The sequence below is a fragment of the Hipposideros armiger genome, unplaced genomic scaffold, assembly GCF_001890085.2.
Source record: "Hipposideros armiger isolate ML-2016 unplaced genomic scaffold, ASM189008v1 scaffold_268, whole genome shotgun sequence".
NCBI lineage: Eukaryota > Metazoa > Chordata > Mammalia > Chiroptera > Hipposideridae > Hipposideros > Hipposideros armiger.
The window spans coordinates 610,989-623,628 of record NW_017731618.1 but is presented as its reverse complement, the minus strand read 5'-3'; the positions used below and the strand labels follow the sequence as shown (position 1 = coordinate 623,628).

At 36.8% G+C, this 12,640-nt stretch overlaps 1 protein-coding gene across 11 annotated transcripts in view; it reads right to left on the bottom strand.

The window, feature by feature from the left end:
* Positions 1-12,640, bottom strand: part of UNC80 (unc-80 subunit of NALCN channel complex) — a 199,204-nt gene that overhangs the window by 170,726 nt on the left and 15,838 nt on the right. For all 11 annotated transcript variants that reach the window (XM_019656896.1, XM_019656903.1, XM_019656897.1 and 8 more), the window contains exons 6-7: positions 9,264-9,337; positions 6,662-6,801 (exon numbers count right to left, since the gene is read on the bottom strand). In XM_019656896.1, the coding sequence (XP_019512441.1) occupies positions 6,662-6,801; positions 9,264-9,337 (214 nt within the window). The remainder of the gene's footprint in view (positions 1-6,661; positions 6,802-9,263; positions 9,338-12,640) is intronic.

Below are 12,640 nucleotides of genomic sequence, written 5' to 3'. Positions count from 1 at the left end.
TATCTACCTGGTGAGATCATGGATGATTTTCATTTTTAAAGACCTATTTTATATTTTTAAATTTTTCTGTAATTAGCATATACCTTTTTATATGCATAGAATAGATAACACATTGTGACCAAAAAAAAAAAGACTGTTGAAAAATGTAAAAATTAATCTATTTTCCAAGTAACTGTGGCTTCAGGAATCCTCGGTATTATTAATTAGGGTTGGGAGATACTGGCAGAGTGCAGCCAAAGCAGAAAAGCATGCTGGAAATAACCTATGAATGCAGAGAACTATGGAAATCAGTCTTGACCCTATGCAGTATTTAACAAAGCAGAAGTTAAGTCTATGCAAAAGGTAATTAAAGATGAAATCTCACATTAATTTTAAAGAAACTAGCTACCTGTTCACCGATTGCAGAGTTCAGGGAAGAGTGACGTTCAGCTCAGTCAAGGTCAGGGCAAAAAGAAGAAAAAGTGGATTTGTTTGACACAAGCGGACAGCTTTTGTTCCTAGGATATTTGCATTGCTTTGTTATTAAAGTTCTCTTCATTTCTGATTAATACATGAATTCTTTCAATGAAGATAAATTAACAGTAGCAATTTCTAAAAGGTCTACCTTGTGCATAATTTCCATGGCAACCAGCCACAGCAGCTAGGCAGAGAAAAGACCTAATTCAGTCCTCTAAAGTGCCACGGATTCATGTCTAATTCACTCGTGTGGGTAAAAGTGTGCAGTGGGTGACTATGTGCATATATGTGTAAAGGAATGCATATATACGTAGAAGTTTAATGTGACAATATCAGAGATGGGAAAAACAATGTCCTTCCACAAAGAAGAAACCTTATATATTATAGTTGGCTTTGTATTTTCAGGCAAACCAGATTGGAGCCATTCAATGCTTAACTTTGTCAAAGAAAATATAAACATGATTTGCTATTTATATTTGCAAGTTTCCAATGCTTATTATGGTTGAGAAAAATTGAATAAGACATATAAACTCCTGGATATTTTATGACTTCTAGATTTCACCCTGATATTGTTTTTAATAATTTTCAAAAGTCAGGCAGAAGCACAGTACTTAAGGTAAGAAATTACTTACACTTATATTAATTTTTTAGAGTTTGTGTAGAATGGAATTAATGAAGGAGGAATATGAGGATACTCAATAATTGATATGAAGAAAATGTACAGATACAGTTATAATAATTATCACATGTAAAATGATGGTGACATAATTATCCTTATTGTTATTTGTAGCCAGCTTCCAGAACAGGCCCCAATGTTGCCTGCCTCTTGGTATTCACAACTTCCAATAGTCCTCTCTCACTCTGTACTGGGGTTGTTTGGTACGATCCATAGAATATAGCAGAAGTGATGGCATGTCACTTTGGAGATTAGGTTAATAAAAGACACTGAAACATTGATCTTGGCTGCTCTCTCTCTTTCCAGGACAATTTGTTTGGGAAGAAGTCAGCTGTCACGTCATGAGCAGCCCTATGGAGAGACCCAGATAGTGAAGAACTGAAGCTTCCAGTCAACAGCAACCAAAGTGAGCTCGGGAAGCAGAGTCTAAAGCCCAGTCAAGCTTTAGATGACTGCAGCCAAGACCCCAAGCCACAACCACTTAACTACACCATTTCTGGATTTATGATCCAATTGATAGCTAATACAGATTTTGTTCTGGAAAATGACAAATTCTGGCAAATAACCAAAAACATTTCTCCTTTTAATGAGAGACCAAGGAGAAAAGAGGGTTCTATTAAAACATAATTAAGGAGACATGTAGGTTGCTAGAGGAACTCAACTGTGTCCTTCCTAAAGATCTAACTTCCCATGGGGGAGTGAGTGGTGAAGAGTGTGGAGTTTGCTAAACTGTCCTCGAATCTCGCTCTTCCACTTGTTCACTGTGGGTCCTTGAGTATGTTATTGAATCCCTATGCTTCCATTCTTCATCTTTTAAAAAAAGAATAATGTCTTCTTTGCAGGTTGTTGTGAAAATTAAACTCATTTGCTTATTCAGTCCCTTTCACTAAGAGCCATGTGCCAAGCACTAGAGATAGAGCAGAGAGTGAAAAAGAATTGGTCCCTCTGCTTGTGGATTTTATAGCCTAGAGAAGAAGATGGTTATGAGACAAATAATCACACATGTGTTTAAAGTATGATGGCCATTTGTGCCATTAAGAGAAAACAAGGAGTCCTGTGACCATGTTCAATACAGTTGACCTGTCCAAGCCTCTATATGGAGTAAGGAAATGATATTTAAATTGAGTCTTGAAGGATGAGGACTTGGTTAAGTGAAGATAAATGAAAGAACAATCCAGGCAGATGGATGTACATACTCCAAATCTCAGAGCTAAGGAGAAGTTTAGTGCATATGAAGATCTCGCAAAAGGTTGGAGTTTAGTGACTGGTTGTGGGTAGTGGCACAATATTAGACTAGAGAACTAGACAGCAGCCAGATGATGTGGCTCCTTGAAGGGCATATCAAGGATTTTAAATTGTTATCTTGATAGCAGTGAATAGCCATTAAAAGGGTTAAAGTATAAGAATGACATGACTAATTTTTTCCCATGAGTCTGTGTGTTCTATATTGGATGGTGGCAAGAGTAAATAAGAGGAGAGTAATAAGTGGGCCACTGCAGTACTCCAGGCAGAAGGTGAGTGGCTTGGATGATGGTGGTGGCCTCAGGGATAGGTGGAGGTATGCTGATTCAGAATATTTTTATATATGCTTTTTCTCAGCCTTCCTTAGCTCATAAATGTAACCACCATTCACCCAGTTGCTCAAGCCCAAAACCCCGGAATTATACTTGATGCCTTTGTTTTTCTTGCTCTGCATATCCAGTCATGTCAGCTTTACCCCCAAAGTGTGTCCCAATTTCAACTTCATCTCAGCCTTTCCACCATTGCTACTACCACCCTAACCAAGTCATATGCTCTCTCACTTGAACCATTGAAACATTCTCCTACCTAGCCTCTGCATCCATTTTTGCTTCATGGGTCTATTTCCCATAAACCATCTGGAGTGATCTTTAAACAGTGTAATTCAGTCATGGGACTCCATTGCTCAGACAACTCCAATGGCATTTCATCACACCTGGTACAATAGCCAAACTTCTGACCACATCCTCTTAGCTCCTACGTGATCTGACCTCTCTCAACCTCTCTGAGCCCCCTTGCTCACCACTGCCCCTTGGTAGCAGTGGCCTTTGTTCTATTCCCCAAACAAACTGAGTTACTCCCACTCTGGAAGCTTTAGACTTGTTCCCTGTGTCTGGAATGCTCTTCCCAGATCTTCTGGAGATTTCCCCGAGGCTGCCTCCTTCATATCACGCAGGTCTCTGAAATAGAGCCCAACTTCTATCTTTTTGTTTTGTTTTTGCCTTCATAGTCTGAGAGTAACCTGGACACACAATCTTATTCATTTATGTGTTTATTCTTTATCTATCTGCCTTTTTAGAAAATGAACTCTATGAGGACAAGAACTTTGATACTGCTGCAACCTTCATGTCTAGAATAAACTTGAAATATATAGACATGAGTGAATAAATAAAAACTTAGGTAATACTATAACTTTAAAGACCCTAGTTTTATTTATTTATTTATTTATTTTGGCACATTGAAAATATTCAATAAAAGGTAGTTCCTATTGTTATTCTTTTTAGTCTGTGACCTAAGAAACTACATTTCCCCCATATCTGATTGAATTATGTCTTTGTTAGTAAGTGATTATTATCGTCAAATAAAATGGGAGCCTTGGTGTGTGTTTGTGAGGGGTTGGGGGTCATCATGATAGTCACTTTTGAATAAGTGGAGAAATAATATAGGAAGAGTCTGCACTCTTCAAAAGGACTGTGGTGGACACACTTAGAGGAGCCACCCCTGATTCCCATCTGATCGTGTTCACACCCTTTATAATCCTCTACTCTTGAGTGAGGGCAGGACCTGTGGCTTTCTTATCACCAGTAAAATATGACAAAGATAATGTGATGCCACTCTCATAATTAAGTCACTTTGCATGACAAAGGTGATGAGATATCACTCCTGTGATTGTTATGAAGCCTTTGCATTAGCATACTGAAATTAGATAGACTGTTTCTCCTCTGCTGGTTTTGAAGAAACAAGCTGCCACGTTGTGAGTTGGCCTACGGAGAGGGCCACATGGCAATGAACTGTGTGTGGCCTCCAGAAACTGACGGCAGCCCCCGTGCAATAGCCAGCAAGAAAGCAGGACCTCAGTCCTGCAACCACAAGGAACAAATTCTGCCAATAACCTGAGGGAGCTTGTAAGTGGATCTTTCCTCAGTCAAACATGTGACGAGATTGCGTTCCATCCTGACACCAAGATTTCAGTCTGGCAAGACCCTGAAGCAGAGAACCACACTAAATTGTACCTGGATTTCTGACATACGGCAGTTGTGAAATAACAAATGTGTGTTGTTTTAAGCCAGCAAGTTATTGTAGTTTGCTACACAGCAGTAGAAAAATAATACAAGAACCATAGACAGAAACTAGAGAAAAGCAAAATTTGGTCAAATATAAAAAGGACATTCCACTAAACAGCTGTCTAAAAATGAATTGAGTTTTATCTGGGAATACCAAATTCTTCATTGCTGAAAGTGTTTAAGTGGTTAAAATGTTGTTTGCATTCAGATCTGGTTGGTTATCCTCACAGGGTTCTTTCTACATTAAAAATGGTATGACTTTAAGTACTCATCACTGCCATTGACTTGGTGCAGCGAATCACGTGCATAAACACAGACAATCTCTGTTTACACAATGAAAATTACTGTCAAAAATTCATATTCTCAACCAGCAAAAGATCATATTTCTGGGTCATTTGTTTTTGTAGTCCAAAACAAAGACACAAAGATAAAAAAGTCTCTTTACGTATTTTTTTTTAAGTACTACACAGTAGCATTTTGGTTAAAAAGTAATTATATTCACATGGCATCACACTTTCAACAATTCTAAGAAATCTTTAAAAAAAATACTACACCCATGTAGCCTGATTCTGGTGACAGAAGGAGATAGATCATTTTTAAATTACCAAATGAAAAGACAAGCTAATACTGAGAGGAAAAAATCTGTGAATCATCTTCTTTTTGATAAAGGACTTGTATCCAAAAAATATAAAGAACTCTTACAATTTAAAAAAAGACAACCCTGTTAAAACTTAAGCAAAAGGTGTGTGTCAATGTTTCACCACAGAAAATATGCAAATAACTAGTAAGCACACGAAAAAAAAACAAAAAAAAAAACTTAACATCATTAGTCATTAGGGAAATGTAAATTAAAACCACAACCAGTTCCTACTTCAAACCCACTAGAGTGGCTGCCAACGATATAGAGAAAAGATAAACTGTCATCCACTTCTGGTGTAAACCTAAAATGGTACAGCCATTTTGGAAAACTGTTTGGCAGATTCTTTTAAAATTACACGGAAATCTACCACACAACCCAGCAGTTCCACACCTAGAAGTCTACCCAACAGAACTGAAAACATATGGCCACTCAAAAACTTGTATGTGAATGTTCATAATAGCATTATTCATAATAGACAAAAAGTCAGCACAACCCAAATATCTATCAACTGAAAATGGATAAACAAAATGTGATATATCCATACAATGAAATATTATTCAGCGGTAAAAAAGAATAAGCTATGTGTAAATGTTATGATGTGGATAAGCCTCTAAAACATTATGCTAAATGAAGGCAGCCAGGTGCAAAAAAACCACATATGGTATTGATCCATTTATTTGAAATGGCCAGGAATGCAACTATATACAGACAAAAAGTATATCAAGTGATCATTTGAATCAGGGTGATAATGCGTGTGACTGAAAATGAGCACAAGAGAGATTTTGGGGTGATAGAAATGTTCTAAAATTGGACAGTCATGATAGTTGCGCAATTCAGTAAATATGCCAAAAATTCATAACATTATGCACTTAAAATGGGCGAATTTTACAGTATATAAATTATACCTCAACAAAATTATTTTAAAAATGCTTCCTTTTAAAATAACATTCCCTAGATAGTAACCTCATTTGAAAGTAGGGGTATGCAAATGGTGTCACGGGCTCTAGCCCCGCAGGTAGAGCTTCTAGTTGGGTACAAAGGCAAACCTCATGAATCCAGGCTTCCATCATTTCAGTGGGGAGTGGGAACATGTGGACTAATGTTCGTCCATAGAACAGGCATTTGTAAGCAAATTTGCCATGTATACAACTAGCAGGGGCAGTGTTATACAATGTTTACAAAGAACATACTTTTCAATTATGAACTGTGAGTACTTGAGAAGCACCCATTTTAATACCCATTTCTGCTGGTATAAAGTATTCTCATACATAAAAGCAGATCAGTTCATATCCCTGCAACATAATCTTTTGAGAGCATCATTTGAATTCCTGCATTTAAATATTTAAAATATTATCGAATTCAGATATCTCATTAAATCAGACATGTCTTTAACTCTAGTTTGTTTAAATGAGAGCCTTTCATAGCACATTTCTGGAATTATTAATCTAATTGTACCATGACCAAGAGTATATACACATCATGCACATACGCATTCTAGGAACAGAGGCTATACAAGTAGGTAAAAATGCATATTTAATTTTTGGTGACTGAAGATGCATTTTTGTCCATAGCATTGCAATCATGTACCTGGAATGAGATGGACCTCTTTCCTGGGAAGTTTGAGAGGACAGGCTTCCATCAAAGGAGTTTCCTCGGTGGCAGCCTGAAATGGTGGCCTTGGGTGAGATGGAAGCCGACTGGAATGTTTCACAGACCACCTGGAGTCCCTTTTGGAGGTAGACATAGCAGATTAATTTTTTTTTTCCTTCAGGTATATCCTCTAGAATCAGCTATCATATCATAGACAGTTTTTTAAAGTAAAAAAAAATGCAGCATGGTTAATTATAATGGCATAGACTAAGGGGTTTTGCCTTCATCCAAGAGGGAATGGAAACAGACTTCTAGAGAGTACCTGTGTAGAGTACCTTAGTCTAAGCATTAGACTAAGTACTTTCATATGCTTTATTTCATTTTTTCCTTTGATTCTTTTCCTGTTCCAGCATCCATATCCTGTACCCACAAAAGAGTTGCAAACCAACAGTTCATCAAAGATATGCCAATACTGAGGTGAACTGAAAAGAGCCATGAGGCTGAAACCAACCAACAGGTTAGTAAGAGCGAATCTGATCAAAGCCAGACATGAAAACGGAAGTGCAAGGTTCAGGTTTTCCATCACTCATCAGAGTAGGGATGTAATACATTTTTCCAACCAGATATGACCTTTGTTCTGAGCAAAGACTGAGAGGCTAAAACTGCATGCTCTGTATATTGGAAGCAGTGCTTAATTAACTGAGGGGTCATCAGTGTCACTTGAGAAGGATGATGCCGGGTGGCACAAGGAACAGAGAACCAGGGAGAGGAGTTTGGTCTTGAGACTATTGGTCAACAGGATCCACTAAAAATTCCTAAGAAGGAAGGGATATGATGAAAGGACGGCATCTTGCAGATAATAAGCCTCTGTGGAATGGTGAGATAAAAAATAAATGATGCACTAGAAAGGTGATTTAGGCATTAACTAATATTTATGTGAAGGAGGAGAGGCTAGAGGTAGACAACCCCATTAGGTGGTTCAAGTTGCAATCTAGTTGTGAGGACCCTGATTTGGAGGGTAGTAGTGGACATAGAGAATAAGAGCCCATCTGAGCTACAGGACGAAAAGAAAACAAAATATGACTTCTCAAGAAACCAAACAGGCTTAAGGAGTATGAAATGTAAGATTTATGTATTTCATTGTATCTATGATGTCATCAGTTATAAGAAAAAACTCTATTAATTAAACTAGGACACATCTTATCAATGAGGACTTATTTTATACTTACTAAAAGGGTTATCTTTTACGTAGGCATAGCTTTTCATTTATATATCCATCCTGTGTATATGTAAAAAGGACAATATAAGTGAAATAAATTGGTGTAAGTATTCCTAAAAGGTTTTCACTTTTAGAAATTTCAATTCAGAGTTGTTGATATATGTTTTTCCATAGAATAACTTTCTGTGTCAAGAGTAGTATTTCTTGTGCTCACTTCGGCAGCACATGTACTAAAACTGGAATGATACAGAGATTAGCATGGCCCCTGCACAAGGATGACATGCAAATTTGTGAAACGTTCCATATTAAAAAAAAAAAGAATGGTATTTCTTAAAAGACTGCTCCATATTCCCTCTGGAATATTCTTCTGAAGCCATTGATGGTGCTTCTGCAAATTTAGATGCTGGAAATGATGAAATTCATGATGTGCAACAATGAAAACCATATCAAAACTGCTATGCTACCAGGCAGGAGATTTTAAGATCTCAAACATACTCAATATCAAAGATGTTAAAAGTGAAAAAAGAAAACTACAACTTAGAATAGATAAAATATAGCATATAAATCACAGTGTCTGTGCTTAGCAATAGTCCAGTAAACACCAGTTATAACAGGGCTCCAAAATTTCTGGTTTTCAGGGTAAAAAGGATGTTGATACAACTGGCAGTAACACACCAGTTGGAAAGAGTACCCAATGTGGATGGGAGCTAGCAAGCTTCATTTTGCCCATGTGAACTGGAAGTGAGGCAGGCCACCTAAACACGTGCTAAGTATGTGGCAGTATACAGCTCTATGTGGCTTTGATCTACTCTGAACTTCATTTCTTTCTTTTCCAAACCAAATGCTGCATGACAAATTTGCATTGAATTATATTCTGTGTTATTATGCATCTTTTGTTTCATGTGATTCGTCATGTGATTTCTCATTAAACTTTCAGCTTCCTTAAGGGGTACGTAGGACTGTATCTTGAGATTCCTTTCTACTCCCTCCCTCCCACCAGCTGCAGCACCATCGTACCGATATTAGGGTTGTCTAACAAATATTAGGGGACCCAGTAATGGACTTAGAACGTGATGACACTTTAGTTAACGTGGGATGAATGATGATAACTAACGTTTAATATTACATGCTAGTCATTGAGATAAACCAATAGTTGTACACTCCCTTGATTCAGCACCTCACACTTCTGGGAAGTGCAAAAAATGATTTTCCACATTGGCAGATAGGAAACCTAAGGCTGTTTAAGGTTTCACATTCAGGAAGTAAGAGGCAGCAAGGAAGCCAAGTTGTATCATTCTAGAACTCATGTCTTACCCTTCACACTACCCTGTGTCCAAGGAATGACCGCCTCCTTTCTTTTCATGATTAAAACAAACTCACCTCTCCGTGTCTTGTATCCTGATTTGGTGATTCACTGGTCTGACTCTGACTGTTAATCGGAGAGCTTCTCTTAGCTGCAAAGAGGACAGAAATTCCGTCATAAATTTTATAAGTTTATTTTATTTCATTAGTTCATTTTATTTTCAAATAAAATACCTATTTTAGCAGTCCATTATCATGTTGAAAATAAACCATTTAATAATATATGTTGTAATAGTCTCAGAGACACAGAAGAAAAACGTATGGTTGCTAGTTGGGAGGGGGTGGGGATGAGGGAGAAGGAGAAGGGGAAGGGACGAGAAAACATAAATTGGTAACTACAATATTGCCACAGGGATAGAAAAGACAGTCTGGGGAATATAATCAATAATATTGTAAATATTTTTTAGGGGGCCAGATGGACTCATGTCTTGTTAGGGAGACCACTTCACAGATGGTGTAGAGGCCTGACCACTGCACTGTACATCTGAAGCTTCCATTGAATAATATTATATGTGAACTATAATTTAATACATATATAGTCATGGGATGTGGGATATTGTGTGGGAATGAAGTCAATGGAATTTTAATAGATATGTATGATATCAGAGGTGGGGGAGCAGTGGATGGGGCAAGGAAGGTTGTCATTTTGTGAGGGGTGAAAAGGATAACTATTGCATTGTTTTGTACACCTGAAACTAATTTAAAAAAAGATTATACATAAATGTATATATATATATATATATATATATATATATGTTGTAAGAGAAAGCAAATAACCAATTCAAAAATCTTAGCATTTCTAGATTGTCGACCTAGATCTTTTCATCTATTCAGTCTGACTCAATAGGTTAAGGTGCTAACAAGTTAGAAATACTAAAAATAAGAACAGTTAACATCTATATAGTACCTAGTATCTGCCAATTCCTGTTCTAAACATTTTACATGTACCAACTAATTTAACCTTTAAAGTAACTGTATAATAACATACAGACATTAGACCCATTTTACAGATGAAGTTACATAAGGCACAGGAAGTTTAGCTTGTTCAAGTTCACTTGGCCTTTGTATGAAGGTTCCAGTCCAGGTTATCTGGCTCCATGACCACATTAACCTGCCCCTGAGGAACAATTCAAATCAATTACATCTTTACCTGAGGATTATGAACCACAGGAAGCTAGATGGCAATGCGTCACTTAAATTGTGAATAAACTTCCTTAAAAGGAAAGAGATTTCCCAACCTCACGAAATACTAGACCAGGGGAGTGTCACCCATGTGCTATTGCTTTTTCTTCTGGCTATGTCTAAGCTGAGTTTAATTTTCCTTCAGATACTGGGCACCATTTGAAGTCCACAGGTGTCAGGCAGAGGGAAAAGGAACCCACTGTGATACCATCCAGAAGCAAAGGGAGAGTAACGGGAATAGACCAGGTGCTATTCACCTGGACATGAATTCTTAATAGTTTTTGTACATGTGTCAAATGACAGTTTAGGGGTGATAAGGGGAGACACAGAGAGAAAGAGAGAGACAGCTAAATTTGAAGTGACCTCTCCATTCACACAGGAAAGTGATATGACATTAAAACAATGAAAAAAACTTAATTTCTGTCATCAACATAAAGATATGGCTTGTTCAGAAATAGTTTTGTTTTACTGTAGCGTATTTTATTTTTCTTCTGTTTTCAGTGTTTTAACCTCATATATCTGTCTTCACTCTCAGATTGTTTTACTCTAATGCAATTAACCTCACTCCATCCATGTTATATGAAGTCGATCACTTCTGGCTATGACATCTTTACTTATTTAGTTCCTTGATATCTGAACCGTATGACAGAATGTTACTCTTGATTTTATAGTTTATTTCAATAGTTAATGCATTGTGTACATGTAAGTTGTGGGGTTAATGTTTTACCAAATGAAAAATATCATCCCCTTTTTGAATGACTATAGTAAGCATGATTTGTCACTTTAAGCATCTTACCATATATATAAATAATATGGCACTCCTAGTTTACAAAATCCCTTAACATATCATGGACCTTGCAAGGGTATGCTGTTATAGGGGGAAAAAAGTATGTAAGAACTTGTTTATAGTTCACTTCCTTTTACAAAGGCCTTTTATATGCATGATCCTCCATTGTCTGCAGAAGACTCTTATGAAATAAATGAATTATATGCTCATACATGTATATATACATGTATATGTACATTTCCCAAAACATTTATCTCTTTTTTAACTTTTTATTGATGCTAAAAATTTGGTTCAGAATAAGAGGATGGTTTATTAAGAACTCACTATAAAATGGTCACTTTACATGCATTCTCATTTACTCTTGACTATGACGCTCTCCAAGGTAGTATTATGATCTCCCTTTAAAGAAACGGAAACACTCAGAGAGGTTAGGTTACAGACATAGTAAGAGATAGATCTGGAGTGAAGCATGAGCCTTCTAGGCACTTTTCAAACTATCAGGTTGTGCATTTTCTACAATTCAATAATAACTCTATTTCATTATACAATTACTATAAAGAAATGCTTTAATAGCAATAAAAGAGTAAGATGAAATTGGTTTTTTGGGTTTTTTTTTTCTGGTTTTGTTTTTTTAATTAACATATATGTACATTTATTAACATGGCCAATATTGCCTAACTCTGATGTACCCTTTAGTCAAATCCTGTCTCCCAAAGTTTTCCTCTCTACCCCTCACAAAATTTACCTGACCAGGATTCTACTTGCTGAAGACATTCTCCCCTCTGCTCTTTTTTTTAAATTATTTTTTATTGTGAAATATATATTTTTAAGAATTAGTTTCAGCTGTACAACACAGTGCAATAATTATACTTTTTACCCCTCGAGGTGACAACCCCTCTCCCACAATCCGCTGCCCCACTTCCCCCCCAATATCATACATATCTATTACAGTTCCCTTGACATACAATATTATACAACATCAGAATTATATTCCTCAAATATTGTAGTTATGGATTTATGCTGTCTAAGCCCTTCCCCTTCTCCCTCATCCCCACCCCCTCCCAACTAGCAACCATCAGTTGTTCCTCTATATCTCTGAGACCACTTCTGTTTACTTTGCTCGTTCATTCAGTTTTTTAGATTCCACAGATAAGTGAAATCATATGGTATTTGTATTTCTACGACTGACATATTTCACTTAGCATAATAATAGTCTCTAAGTCTATCCATATCGTCCCAAATGGTACAATTTCATTCTTCTTTATAGCGGTACATTGTATAAATGTACCACAGTTTCTTAATCCAGTCGTCTACCGATGGGCACTTCGGTTGTTTCCAAGTCTTGGCTATTGTGAATAGCGCTGCAATAAACATAGGGGTACATATATTTTTTTGAATTAGTGTCTTGGGTTTCTCTGGATAGATA